The sequence below is a fragment of the Pinus tabuliformis genome, chromosome 4_2, assembly GCF_031772625.1.
Source record: "Pinus tabuliformis cultivar Carrire ecotype Pingquan chromosome 4_2, CPIR1, whole genome shotgun sequence".
Classification (NCBI taxonomy): Eukaryota; Viridiplantae; Streptophyta; class Pinopsida; order Pinales; family Pinaceae; genus Pinus; species Pinus tabuliformis.
Window position 1 is genome coordinate 915,051,213 of NC_142304.1, and position 14,894 is coordinate 915,066,106.

General features: G+C 39.8%; 1 protein-coding gene across 3 annotated transcripts in view; it reads right to left on the reverse strand.

The window, feature by feature from the left end:
* LOC149172639 (serine carboxypeptidase 1-like) overlaps positions 1-14,894 on the reverse strand; it is a 242,069-nt gene that overhangs the window by 146,161 nt on the left and 81,014 nt on the right. For 2 of the 3 annotated variants that reach the window (XM_089424394.1, XM_089424392.1), the window contains exons 3-9: positions 12,246-12,325; positions 11,065-11,187; positions 10,860-10,962; positions 10,680-10,717; positions 10,406-10,525; positions 9,772-9,852; positions 9,522-9,689 (exon numbers count right to left, since the gene is read on the reverse strand). In XM_089424394.1, the coding sequence (XP_089280520.1) occupies positions 9,522-9,689; positions 9,772-9,852; positions 10,406-10,525; positions 10,680-10,717; positions 10,860-10,962; positions 11,065-11,187; positions 12,246-12,325 (713 nt within the window). The remainder of the gene's footprint in view (positions 1-9,521; positions 9,690-9,771; positions 9,853-10,405; positions 10,526-10,679; positions 10,718-10,859; positions 10,963-11,064; positions 11,188-12,245; positions 12,326-14,894) is intronic. The other variant, XM_089424393.1, reaches the window with a different exon arrangement.

Sequence of the window (14,894 nt, forward strand, 5' to 3'; positions counted from 1 at the left end):
TGTTGTTAATGTCTTCTGCAACTGGAAATATTGGTTTTTTGAACGACAAACTCTCCAAGAGGAATTCCTTCTATGTGTACATTTTCTCTTCCACCTGGCAATGATTCTGCTCTAGAAAACTGCTACAAAACCTTTTGTGCCCAGACAAGAAAATCTGCACTGCGAAAATCTGAGTTGTTTCTCCCTGCACTGCACTCGTGGATGTCCAATCTGTACTCGCGCGATCCGTTGTACAGGAAAATCGCGCGAGGCTCTCGGCTATCTTGAGCTAACCCACGTGGCCCTCCGAAAAAATCGTACTGCAACTCCCTTTAAGCCACAAATTTTTCCCTTTGCCTATGAGTTTCCTGTCCATCAAATACGGTTTGATAACATGTGAAAATTCCTTGAAATGCAGCAATTGGAAATATTTCTTCTAACTGATAAATTAATTATGCAATTTATTTTGTTTACAACAAAATAACAAAATATTCACACTGCAATTTCTTCACCATAAAAATTAATTGTGGAAGCAAAATAGGAACTAAGAAATGCTAGCACACACAAAAAAATATTGACACCATTATTTTTGGACAAATGTCCCCGGAAAAACCCAATGTGGGAAAACCGGTGCAGCAGCTGAGGGTTTATTTTATTATGCAGCAGTGAATTATGAGTACAATCTTTGGAAGCCCAGTTGGCTATCCAATCAACAAGAATCTGACAAAAATATTTGGAGAGAAAATTCTCTCCCTCCATAAACCAAGCCCAAGCTCTGTCTCCCTCTGAAAATTGGTTGTCCAACCCCTGCAGAGGTCATTTTTGCTTCTAGCGATCCACGCGGCTATGCTAGGAAAACCTGTGCAATCCTCACAGCTGTACCGGAAAAACCGACACAACCCTAACTGCAATTTGTCAGAAAAATCTACGTGACCCTTGCAGCTGTTCTAGGCTAGCTTCACTGTGGAATATTTCTGTCACTTGCTGCTGCCTCTCCAAAACTAGAAATCTTCCTCTGGATCACTATCTTTGCCCCTCTCACACTTGCTACTCGATCTCTCCTATTGATCACCTACACTGGAGTAACAAACTATCCAGATCATTGAGTATCTACAATGTTTGTTCTCCATCTACCCATCGACCTCTTCTTATAATCTCCAGTTGAGACTTCAACGGTCAATATTAAATCTTAATCAATCGTTGAGATTATGTCTAAGTCGATCCGTGTGAATTTTTAGATTATTCACACCTTTCTCAATTAATTCTTATTAATTAACCATTTTTCCTACGTTAGACTTAGGAAATTTTTAATTATGGTCAATTAATTTAATTGAGCCATCTCTAGGTGGAATTTCTAGAAACTATTTCTGGGTTTTGGAGAACTCCAGTGTTTTAGCCTCTCCTCAAGGTTTCAAGACTGGAACACCATTCGATGCTACAAAAACTAACATTCTATTTATATGAACTTTCCTTAGTCTATTTAGTCTAATTAGCCCGCAAAAAACAAGCCTTCATCACAAGCCACCCATTTAGCTTTCACAAATTATAAATTTATCATCCAAATTCTAGCCGAATTGATGATGTCATGCTGATGTAGGGCCACATTGAGTCCTCTTTGTGTCAAAATGTGAGAGAGGGCTCTATAAATCTCGAACAAGGGGTTGACCCCTTGTCTCCATGCAAGTCAACATGTGGGGCCCCAAATTGGGTTTGGGGAACAAGAACTAGTCTCATGGGTCTCCTGATGATAGAGAAGTTTGTACTGTTCCAATGATGAGGGCTCTAAGAATGGTTCTTGCCCTCCCATGTCTCAAGGGTGAGACAAACCTCGTCTGGGCCTTGGATCAGTTACCATAATATGGTAACCCAGTCAGGGCACACTTGTCAAAGTGCATCATCTCGTGAATAATGTGGGGAAATGTGTTAGTTTATGGTAGCAGCAAATAGGTGTTCTAGTCTCTATGGTGTCTAAAAAGTTATGGAACACGAGATCTCCAAAACCCAGAAAAAGGTTTCACGAGATAAGACTCAAAAACACCTTAAGTAAATTAATTTGTCATAATTAAATTATTTCCTCAGTCCAACTTACGAAAAGTGGTAAGTGAATTAATTAAGGTAAATCGCTTGTGCTCTAGAGGCTTCTATTGCTGAAATCATATTGATTTTAGCCATTGTTTGAGAGATAATTGTGGTCGTTGAGACTCCAACAAGAGATTATAAGAGCAAGTTGAAGGGATTGGAGAAGACACAGTTTACAGTTACAGAGTTAAGCAGTCTGATTACCCAGTTACAAGTATTCAGCAAGGGCGCAGTTGAAGTTAGGGAAAGCATCAAAGCAAGGGTTGTAGCAAAGATTTGGGAGCAGAGATTCTGGAGGAAGACTTCCTTAGTATTACTAGTGTCTGGGTGCCTGGAAAAAGGAGGTCGAGTTTTCTACAAAAGAGGTCGAATACAACAGTGCGAGTTAGCCAGATCCCTTGTGCGAGTTGCCGAAGGAAGCCACATTTTAGTTGCCAGTGGATGGATTAGTGTCCTAGAGGAAAAGCGATTTGATTTCAGAGGCAGAGGAAGGAAGGATGACTCATTTAGAGGTGATTCCAGGGTTGTACAATTTTCCTACAACCAAATCTGCACATTTCTGAAGGAAGTGTGATTTCCAGGCAGGGGTGCGAGTGGCTAAGAGAGGACAAGATCAGTTGCAGAGGGAGACAAGAGTGTATTCTAGATATTTTGCGAGTAGAATTCTAGAGGTTTGCTAGTTAGGCAATCAGTTGTAATATTTCTCCCAAATTGTTGCATAATAATAAAACCCTTATCTGCTGCACTAGTTTTCCCTTTGAGGTTTTTCCAGGGATAATTATCTAAAACAACGATGTTAATTTTGTGTGTGCATCTATTTCTCAGTTCTGTATTTTTATATTTCCGCAACGGTTTTTTAATTATGAAGAATGCATTAGTGATTTAATCGTTATTTGTCGAACAATAATTCAGAAGACAAATAAATTGCTAACAATTAGAAGATTAAACTCCAGTTGTTGCATTCAAGGAATTTTCACACAATGAATAGACTTTTGAGGGTGTTGAAGTTGCCCATGGCATGAAATGATGTTCTAACACATGATGAAGTCTCGTGGCTCTCAACGCATCCCCTAGAAGTGTCAATATGATCCTCTAGTGGGCTTGGGCCCCAATTAATGTTAGTTTTTGTAGCATCGGATGTGTTCTAGCCTTGAAATTTTGTGGAGAGGATAGAATACAAGAGATCTCCAAAACTTAGAAATCATTTTTGGAAATTCCACCTAGAACTGACTTAATTAGATAATTAGCTAGTTTTTAAATATTTCCTAAGTCTAAACTTAGGGAATATGGTTAATTAATCCGAACTAATTAAGTCAAGGTGTGAATGATCTAGAAACTCACACGGATTGACTTGAAGTTAATCCTAGCCATCAATTAAGATTTAATCTTGGTCGTCAGAGTCCCAACAGAGGATTATAAGAAGAAGTCGATGGGCACTTGGAGAATACACTTGAGAGGCTCAATTTCTGAGCAGATCGATTTCCTGATTAGCAACAGTCAGTTGTCGGAGAGAGGCCAGTGAGATAGAAGCAGTGAGTGAGGGGCAGAGACAGTGATCAGGGGGAAAGATTTTCCAGATCCGGAGAGGCAGCAATAAGTGAGCCGAATTATCCCAGAGAGGCAGCACTAAGGGGCAGTGCAATTGCTTCAACCAGGCAGTTTGATTTGGAGAGAAGAAAATTGTTCTCAGTTCCAGAGGCCGAGAAGGAGTCCCAGAGGGCCGGAGAGACGATTTTCTCAGTATCCAGAGGCAAAACGGCTTCATTAGAGCCCGGTCCGAAGCAAGTTGTCCAACCAGCTACATAGAGCAGCGCAAAGGCCGATGTAGAGCTCCAGGAGGCCGAGTTTTGATAGGGAAAACCGAGCCAGAGATTGCTTGTGGGAGAAGGGTAATTCCATTCAATATTTTGCCCAGATTTTCTTGCTGTTTGGATTGACAGTTGGGCTTCCATAGATGTACTTAGATTTCACTGTTGCACAATAAAATAAAACCCTCACTGCTGCATCGGCTTTCCCAAGTTGGGTTTTTCTGGGGACATTGGTCCAAAAATAATTGTGTAATTTATGTGTGTGCTATCATTTCTTCCAACGTTTATTCTTCCATAGTTTTATTTGTGTAGGTTGCAGTGTGAGTTATTCAGTATTTGTTGTAGGAAACAATAAATAAATTGTTAATTAAAAAAAATTAGGTGAATAATTTCCAGTTGTTGTAATAGGATTTCAGGTTTCGAAATTTTCACATGGTATCAAAGCGCAGATGATTAGTCGAAGAGCTCAATAGCTAAGAAATAGGGAGTTTCATTGTTCAGTGTGGGCAGCAGATCGAAACCCCAGAGGCAACGCAGTCACTTTGTCAAGAGGTCGAGTTTCTTGAGGAGATTCGATTTTTCTGAGTGGGACAGAAAAATTTGATCTCTCCAAATCAAGGGATTCCAGAGGCAGAGGGAGCAGCCTAGTATTTTCGCAGAGTAGATCTCTAGCTGGACGCAGTAGTTTTGCAGTATTTTTCTAGAGCAAAGCTAACATCGGGTGGAAGGAAGAAGAGCACACACTGAGGGAAAATTTTCCTCAAGGAACTCCCAGTATCAAGAAGTTCAATTTCCCTTGTAGATCAGCAATCGTTGTGTGTAGAGTTTCTCACTCCAGAAGGGAACTTCCGAGCAACGGAAGATGTACTAAAAGGAGAACTTGAGGCTCATTCGGATGCAAAAGGGGGAAGGCATAGACTCCGTCCTCACTAGGATTCAGGAGGTCCGAGACCAGTTGTCAGTTGTTGGGGTAGCGCCTCAACCTACAGAGCTAGTGCAATTGGCACTAAACAGTGTCTCCGAGGAGTGGCAAGTATTCGTCCAAAGTATATTAGACAGAGATACCTTGCCAAGGTGGGAAAGGATGTGGGTCGATTTGCAACAAGAGGTGTTGAGACGAGCTCTAGTGAAGAGCTCCATCAGTGGCAGCAATGGATCAGAGCAAGTGAAGGAGGAGGAGAACGTGGCCCTCGCATCAAAGGGTCCCAGTCAGGGGCAGGGGGAGCAGTGAAAGAAGAAAAAAGACCTGTCAAAGGTCAAGTGCTTCAGTTGTGGTGAGTTTGGCCACTACAGTACCCAGTGTCCTCTCAGGAAGAAGGACAAAGAGGAGAAGCAGGACCAGGCGGCAGCTCATGCCGAGATTGATAGGCTATCCTCCAGGCTAGACGAAGACTTCACCATGTTTGCAGACATACCTCCAGGAGTGAGGTGGGGAGATTTGGTGTTGTAGCCCCAAAGTGGTACAGATGGGCAGGATCCTTGAGGAGTCCACCCCTTGGATCAGTACCTTGCTATGGGGGGCCACAGTTTTCTAGTAGCAGGATGGATCAGTAACAGTAGATGCAGTCAGATGCCAAAGTGGCAGATGCAGAGTCTAGTAGCAATCAGATACTGGGGAACGTAGTGCAAAGTTGGCAGCAATGCAGAGTCAACAGCAGCGCAGATTCTTCAGTGACAGTGTAGATACTAGCAGCAGCCAAAGACTCGGGAGACAGATGCATCATGCTAATCACAGTTGATTCAATATTTAGGATGCTTCTCAGTTGCAGTTGTTGCAGTTGAAGCAACAACAGATGAGAGGGAGTTTCAGTGCAGATGCAGTGTTGACAGTAGTTCAGCAACAACACAGATGCAACATATATCAGAGTTGCGCAATGGTTGGTGGGCAGCATGGCTAGACATCAGCAGCGTGACAGGAGATGATGCAGAGACAGGGTGCTGCTACAGGGTGTGTAGTAGAGCACTAGAACACATTCCTCGCTAAGAGGGAGTGTTAGTTTTTGTAGCATCAGATGTGTTCTAGCCTTGAAATTTTGTGGAGAGGCTAGAATACAGGAGATCTCCAAAACCCATAAATCATTTCTGGAAATTCCGCCTAGAAATTACTTAATTAGATAAATAACCAGTTTTTAAATATTTCCCAAGCCTAAACTTAGGGAATATGGTTAATTAATCAGAATTAATTAAGTCAAGGCGTGAATGATCTAGAAACTCACACAGATCGACTTCAAGTTAATCCTAGCCATCGATTAAGATTTAATCTTGGTCGTTGGAGTCCCAACAGAGGATTATAAGAAGAAGTCGATGGCCACTTGGAGAATACACTTAAGAGGTTCGATTTCTGAGTAGATCGATTTCCTTAGTAGCAACAGTCAGTTGTCGAAGAGATCCAGTGAGATCGAAGCAGTGAGTGAGGGGCAGAGACAGTGATCTGGAGGAAAGATTTTCCAAATCCGGAGAGGCAGCAGCAAGTGAGCCAAATTATCCCAGAGAGGCAGCGCTGAGGGGCAGCACAGTTGCTTCAGTCAAGCAGTTCGATTTGGAGAGAAGAAAAATCGTTCTCAATTCCAGAGGTCAGGAAGGAGTCCAAAGGGCCGGAGAGATGATTTTCTCAGCATCCAGAGGCAGAATGATCCAAATAGAAAATGGCATCAACCCATGGTATTCATCCACCCATAGAATTTACCCATGGTATTGTAAGTGGCATCCACCCATGGTACTGTAAGTGACATCCACCCATGGTATTCATTCACCCATGGTATTGTGACATCCACCCGTGGTATTCATTCACCCATGGAATTGACCCGTGATATTGTAACTGAAAAATACTATAAGTAACAAGTCACATTTTGTAAAAGGACAGTTTGTCCGCCACAATGTAGCTTTTACAGTTATTCTCCGTTTTAATAAAAAAAAGTCTTTGTGGTTTTGTTTATTGGGCATTCTCTTCTTTTTCTTTTGGCATTTCAATTTTTCAGATCTTAGGGGCCTCTCCCCCAAAATCCATTTCAAATTTTTAGATCTTGGGGGCCTCCCCCAAGATCCAGTTTAGAGGCATGTAGCAGCCACATCTCTCCTCAGAGATAAGCTACCATCACCCGAGCTAATTTATTTCCATTTCTGTTTGTAAGCATATTTCAGTATTTTACATTAATGAAATGAAATATTATTTCTGCTACATCTATGTATTTATGGTTATCTCTGTAATTTGTTGCATTCCTGTTTAAATCTAGATTCACAGAACGACTTCAACACAACCCAATCCGAAGCAAGTCATCCAGCCAACTACCCAGAGTAGCGCAGAGGTTGACACAGAGCTCCGGGAGGCTGAGTTTTGATAGGGAAAGTCGAGCCAGAGATTGCTCGTGGGAGAAGGGTAATTCCCTTTAGTATTTTGCTCAGATTTTCTTGTTGTTTGGATTGTCAATTGGGCTTCCATAGATGTACTCAGATTCCACTGCTACATAATCATATAAAACGCTCACTACTGCACCGGTTCTCCCAAGTTGGGTTTTTCCAGGGACATTGGTCCAGAAATAACTATGTAATTTATGTGTGTGTGTTAGCATTTCTTCCAATGTTTATTCTTCTGCAGTGTTCCCAGCCCCTAAGGGGAAAGTCAAGTCCAAGGTACATCCTTCAATTGCTAGGGGTCATGTGAATAATGATGAGATGGATGGGGACACGGGGGTCTCAAATCCAAATGCCATGGGTTCAAGGATGGTAATGATGCGGGATGTCCACATATTTGGGTTTATAGACGTAGGAGGGAGAAATTGTGGAAACATGAGTTACCCCAGCCTTTGTTTTTCCACCCTTCATTATTTGCCTTTTTCCTTTTTATGATTTTTGTTTTTATTACTGACCGGGGCTCTAGGAAATAAGAGCATGCTATGAGAGATATGCAGCGACTATTACCCCCTTAAGGTGGGGCAGTTAATCGCCCACCAGAGGTTGGGACGTGCATGGGTTCCTTAATGATGTGTAGGCACTCAAGGGCCCTAGAAACTAGGGTGATGGCCATGATGAAGGGGTAGAGCTCATGTTTGGCTTTTGGCCACGTGCTATATTAAATGTCCTAGCCATCTTTTGCATTTTATGATATTTTTTTCTTTTGTTTCTTGCTTGTGGCCATGATATGCTTTTAGCGTTCTTTTAGCTACATCAACCTCTAGGGCAATAGTTCTAGGCCCAACCTAGACATGTGGACAAGGGGAGGGGGCATACCAGTGCCTTGTGGACCCAAAGAGGGAAATGATAAAATAGGGCTTGTAATGTGCAGAGGGGAGTGAAAAATGTGAAATGAGAAAATGCAACTGTGCTACAAAAATTAGGGTTTCCCAAGTAGTTCCCTGCCTGAAGCCATAAGGCAATAGGAGAGATCCCACGAGACTAGGATTGAAGATTAACCCCCCATTTAAAGTGAGGGAACGAAACTACAGCCAAAACCTTTCCTTATTCCAAGTCACCCAATAATTCATGCCCAATATGCCCAAGGAAAAACAAGCATAAGCACCCAATTGCACAATCAAAAACATACCTTTAAGATTGGATTACCCACCTTCAAACATAAGCTCTTGACAGATGGGTGAGGGGACATATGACTGGCTCAGGGAGTGGAGATCAAATGGCACAATACATCGGCTACACTGGTGTTTGTCAGGGGTTGTTGGCTGTCAGCTGAAGAGAGATCTAGGAGACAAATTTCTCCAATGGGATTACTCACTTTTGGTGGGTAACAGGGTCAAGTTCAGGTTTGCTTTTCCGTCGTCCTCATTTCATTACCTTATAAGGTCTACGGTATTTTAGTTTTCAATCTCGTGAAATAGGGTCATCAAGAATCCAAATAAAGTGTTTCTATAATAGTGTCATCAGTATCCAAATTTTGTCTCTGTCATGAAGAGAAGTGTGCAAACATCGGGCAGCATATGTTGTATGATGGCCATTGCACCCCCATGAGCCAACTAATGTACATAAAATGCATGCTAACAGACCACTGACGAAGGGCTTACACACATAAAAAGGATTGATGCTTGTCTTGGGCAGGTTAGGCTATATGCTTTCTTGCGTTTTAATTTAGATTTTATTAACATAGTTTTATAAATTGTTCTATATAAAATAATATATATATATATATATCATATTGGATTATATGTTAATTTTAATTAACTTTTATGTTAAAGTTAATGATGTTTTTTTTCAATTATATATATATGGTCGAACTTAATGGCAAACTTCTTCTAAACCTTATCAGAAAATTTGAAACTCTAAATGGATCTAATAGTTGCCAAACCTAAACTCAAACCCAAAGAGTGTGACATAGCTACAAAGCACCACCTCCCATAAATACTTGTTTAACAAGTCTTATACATAATATACTGCTACCTTTAAAAAAGATTGGTCCATAACAAAGCTGGTCGATTGTGGTTCTGAATATAATGAAACAATATCCTCGATGGAATAAATGCAACTCATAAAATGTCTATTATGCTTCATGGAATTAGCGATGTTTTCTATCCCAAACTTTAATTGCCTATGCTCATCCAAACCTTCATTTGTCCAGAGCTTTGACTAAGATGAGTTTTCGTGGTCCCTTGAAAGTTTAATTACTCACACCACATTGATTATAACCAAGATTATGTCCAAGATACTTACATGGCAATAGACATCTTTGTGGCTGTATAATGGTGAAAGGTGGCAGCCACCTACATCACATAATAAGTTGTAAGCATCCAAGGAAGTTGCAGGCACAACTTCTTCTATTCTCATTTCATAGTGACAAGGTAGGAAAAGAATATGATAGTAGTTGAGTCCATCAATTGCCTGCATAGTCACATACACAAACCTTATCAGAAAATCATATAAAAATCAATATGCAGCAAAACTAAAGATCCTGGCTTTTTACTTGTCGGTAAGCTTCCAAATTGGACAAACAGTCAGAATTCTTTTGATTCTGATAATCTCCATTGCAAGTGTCCTTTAAATTCTGCAAAATGACAAAAGGAAAATAAGGCTCTAATGCTATTAAAATTCATACTCAAATAAGATGTCATTGTAGAAAACAGACTTTGCCATTTATTTCAGTTTCTTGATTCTGTTGCAGGGATGTTAAATCTATTGGGATAATGTCAACATACAAATATGTCTGTAATGTTTAGAACCAAACGTAAATGTAATGGTAGACAGTATGTGCAATGTGAGATGTTGGTAGGTGAGGTGTCAAAGGTAATTGCCAATTGGAAACACAGTCACAGGGAATTCAAATAGATATAGGGTGTGAGTTTATATTTGAATGTACCCATATGGGGATGCTGAATCACATCCTTGATTTAATACACTTTATATTTTCCCATCTGCAGGTCTGCCACTTTTATTTACAAAATCACAGTCTAAAGTAACACTTCAATGCAAAGTCTCAATTAAACCATGTGAGAGGAAAACAAGACTGATGTTTATTGACAGCTATTCTCCATGAACTAGACCCATGTAAAGATGCTGTGCTATGAATACAACGCATAATTCTAACAAATGCAGGTTACCAATGAAAGGAAAAATACATCATAGAGTTCTTTTGGTATAAGTCCCATGCCATAAGCAAATGGAATCCTTGAATTCAAATCAAAATCACTGTTCGTCAGACCATTTCCCACTGTGTAGCCCTGAAATTAAAAGCAATAGTGACAAAAATAAGTTCATGCAGAGCACTAGCAGTCCCAATAGATGTGAGTACAGCTGGAAACATTTAAGGCTACAAAAAAGCTCTTTGACATTGAGATCCTACAAATTTTCATTCAGTATTGAAAATATCCTGACCTTGAAATTCAAAATAGGTTTTACACCAGCCTCAATACCTGTAAGAAAATTAAGGGGTGTGTAAACCAATTCTACGCTGTGGTATTAAATGTCAAAATTAAATGAATTAGCTCAAACCTATTCAGGCAAACGAGCAATAAAAGTTGTTACAAAGTTGAAACAGTGAGGTTTGTGTCATACCATTCACTATTTCCTCTGCTACACTGGGTACATAAACACCCCCATATGAACTGCCCGCCACATAGAATGGATTCGGTAGGAATTCTGGGTACTCATCAAACCACTAAATTGGGAAGTCAGCACGTACTCCATTAAATTAGTTGTATAATAGCCATATCAATACTTGGAATGTTTTAGATTTCTGCATAGATCAAACTTTTCTGACCTTTAGGAGGAAGGTATATGCATCTAATGTTGTCTTCTCATCATCCATTTTATAGGCATCTGATGTATCAGCGTATGAAAATCCAGTTCCAACAGGTGAACCCACGAATATGATGCTGGAAACCTGTATAGAAGAACAATTCAGTAAAAGTTAAAAGTTATAACCTTCTTAAAAGGATCTCTGAGCTGGGGACACCCCAACAAAATTAATCACTACAGATTCATTTTAACTTTAGATCTATTAAGCATTGGATAAAATCACTTGAGGTGAAAATTTAAATGTTTTTAATAAAGTACTCTGGTGCAAGTGTAAATGCTTTCTGGCCTTCAAATACTATTATTTTTTTTATCTAACTTCACAAATTTAAGGTTAAGATGGATCTAAGCTAGCTCATTAACAATTGTTAAATATGAAATAAGATACATAATAACTCATTTTTTTATTATATTATAACAATTAAAAAAGAAAAAAGAAAAAATCATTAACACTTGTTTTCATTTTAACTCATGGAGATAATCCCCCAGCTGCAGAGAACATTGTTTCTCTCAACGTAAAAAATTGAAAGAAAACTCGTTAACATATAAATTTACATTTCCAAGTCGTTAGTGGTTTTATTTTTGCATTTTCATTTTTTATTTTTTATAAGAATGGCACCCTTTTTATTACATTATAGCAATGTAAAAAAAGTGAAGGCTAGCTCTCTTTTTTCATTTTCATTTACTAGCACAGAAATGGATACAGACAGACGCATGGAGATTCCCCTGCCCCCAGCTGGAGAGCACTTAGTTTCTCTCGGTGATTTTTTTTTAAAAAGCATTTTGATTGTCATACAAATTTTACATTTAATTTTATAGTTTATGTTTCGAAATCTTTAGTTCTGCATTTCTAAGTATTTAGTTTTGCATTTTCATTTTTAATTTTATATCGCACCCTCCTCACACACCACCCTACACAGATTTCAAGACTGAAACACCCACACATATACCCATTACTTAGAGCGTTGTGTATTATTGGAGGCATTGATGCAATTCATAATGCAGTGGTTTTCTGTTTGCCCTGAAACCTATTAGATGCGTATAACATGAACAAGGCACTGTTAATATAAAAGGTTTAATTCGCTATATCTACGCAGAAGCTGATGATAAGAACAGCTGACAGTCAAGTACATGATCAGATGATACCTTAGTCCAAGAATGTGGATTTAATTGTAACTTTGGGAAACTTGCATCATTGCCATTGCTTGTGTTAAACCTGAAAGGGCCTGCAAGATACCTTAGATATTAGGATGAGTAAGCAATTTAATTTCTTGATTCAAACAACAAAAAATTAGTAATGCAATACATGCCTAAGTGTTAAACTACCTAATGTTAAAATGAAAAGGGGAGCACCAAAACAGGCGTGTCTTTCACGTTAGATATGTGAGCACATGGAACACTTTCGGTCCTAGGACTGAGGGTATTTGACCTACATGGAACCATGATTGGGTGATATGAATACAAGGTGGGCCCAACCTTATTGTATATAAATCATACACTCTAATGCAGATACTTATTATATTGGCAAGCTTGAGTTTAACCTTTCTGTAGTGGTGGCTACAAGCCTCCCACATCTAGTGTCACTTGTGTGATTCTTTAATCATATCATTTGAGTAGTGTAATAACACTTCAACATTGCAACAACCACTAACCCTAGCCTTCAATGAGATCCAGTGAGAGAGATATCCAATACGTACAATGCATAAGGATATTTTAAAAAGTGCAGTTGAACTATTCAAAATATTTATGATTCCACTAGAAGGTATGGCCAGGTTGAATTTATTTGAAGGTCATCTAGTTCGGTTAATAGTGATAAAAGTGACCTGTAGAAAGTGCAAAAGCATCTCCGTGAATCCACCATAAAGAATAGCCATCCTAGATTTGTGGAAATTTCTGAATTTAACACATCAGAAACCCCTACTGCAATATCTGGTTTATTATCTCCTACTTGTTCTTTACATTAACAAGTTATTTATATGCATAAATATTGAAATAAACACAATTGCAGCCTTCACAAACATACAGATTAGCAACTGAAATAAACTGAGACAACACAAGGGACAACATTATTTTTGGACAATCGTCCCCGGAAAAACCCAATGCAGGAAAACCGGTGCAACAGATATGAGGGTTTTATTATTATGCAGTTTTTTTAATACAACTAGGGTGCCAGAAATGGCTCAATCTTCAAAGAATTTCCTTGGAAGTAGTACCTCTCCTCAGAGACAGATATTCTGCCTGATCAGTCACCGGATGATCGATCCCACAGCAACTATGGCAACTCCTTAGCTGGACAACGATAGTTGCTTCAAGCTTCTCCACTGCTTTGTGTCACTCTGCAGGTACTGCGTCACCTTCTCAGCTCCAGTCTGCCCCACGAAAATTTCCAGCGCTGCCTCTTGGCCCTACGATAGCTCTGCTAGCCTCTGCGCAGCTACTGCAGCCTCTGCGTTAGCCACTTAGCTCTTTTCGTCAGCCCTCTTGCCCTCTGCGTCACCCACGCTGGCCTCCTCAGCGTCTGCGTCAGTCCTAGCGAATGTTTTAAAACTCCGACTCCGGTTTGGAAACAGCCGAGGGTTGGCTCCCACTCCGACTCAGACTTGATATCGACTCGACCGGTTTGATTTCAATGACTCAGTCATTGTAAAAACTACATTAAATATTTTTTTTTATAAAAAAACATAATTTTAAAGATTTTCATTCCTGTTTCCAAACACAAAGATTTAGAATATAGAGAGAAGACAACGTATGATCAAAGTAGGCTCATGAATATATCCATTATATCAAAATGGCACCTAGTGCACTGTCCAATATAAAGTTCATACTTAGCCACAAATGCCAGGATTCTTTTCTGCCTCAGCCTAAGGACAATCACTCGACTACAACAACAATAATACCAATTCTTTGCCCCTAATGAAGTCTCAAAACCCTTGATTTAATTATCGTCAAGCTCCAAAACAAACAGAGGTAAATATGTATTTATTAGTCCATTTCCAGAACGTTTTCCTTTTAAAAACATTGTATGGCTCAATGCATTGTTTCAACTTTCTAATTCATGCAACTAGGATAACCATACTTCGGCCTTGTAATTTTCAAAACTTTCTCACAGTAATAGATTACTTTAGGGCTATAAATATGCAATAAACAACAACCCAACCATTGATATGTAGGAGGCGAAACAACTTTTGACAAATGTGCTTCATGGTTTTTGTCAAAGAGCCGAGTCGACCGAGTTGTTACCGAGCCGATCGAGTCGTTACCGAGCCGATCGAGTCGTTACCGAGTCGACCGAGTCAATGACTGGCTCGGTAACAACCTGGCCAACCGTTCCATTTCGGCCACCGAGCCGACCTAGCCAAGCATTGGCTCGGTTTGACTCGGTCGAGTCGGAGTCGACTCAGCTATTTTTTAAATAACGGTCCCAGCTGCCTCTGCATCATCCTTCCTAGGCTTTGCACTGTCTCTCTAGCACTATCTCTGCCTCTCTGTTCTATATTCTCGGCCTTCTGCCGAATTGCCCCACTGCAACAGATCATTGGTTCGATTCTCTCAGCAAACCCCGCTCCAGAAAATCGAACTAACTGATCAATTTTGTGTATCTCCAACTGACCCTCAAGCCTCCTCTTATACTTTTCCTGTTGACGCTTCAACGACGGAGATTAAGTCCCTAATCAACGGCTACGATTAGATTTTGCTTGATCCTTGTCATTTAGAACTTTCTCACCCATTTTTTATTAATACACATTAATATTTTAATTTTCCTAAGTTTAGACTTAGGATTTTTAATTTTCCTAA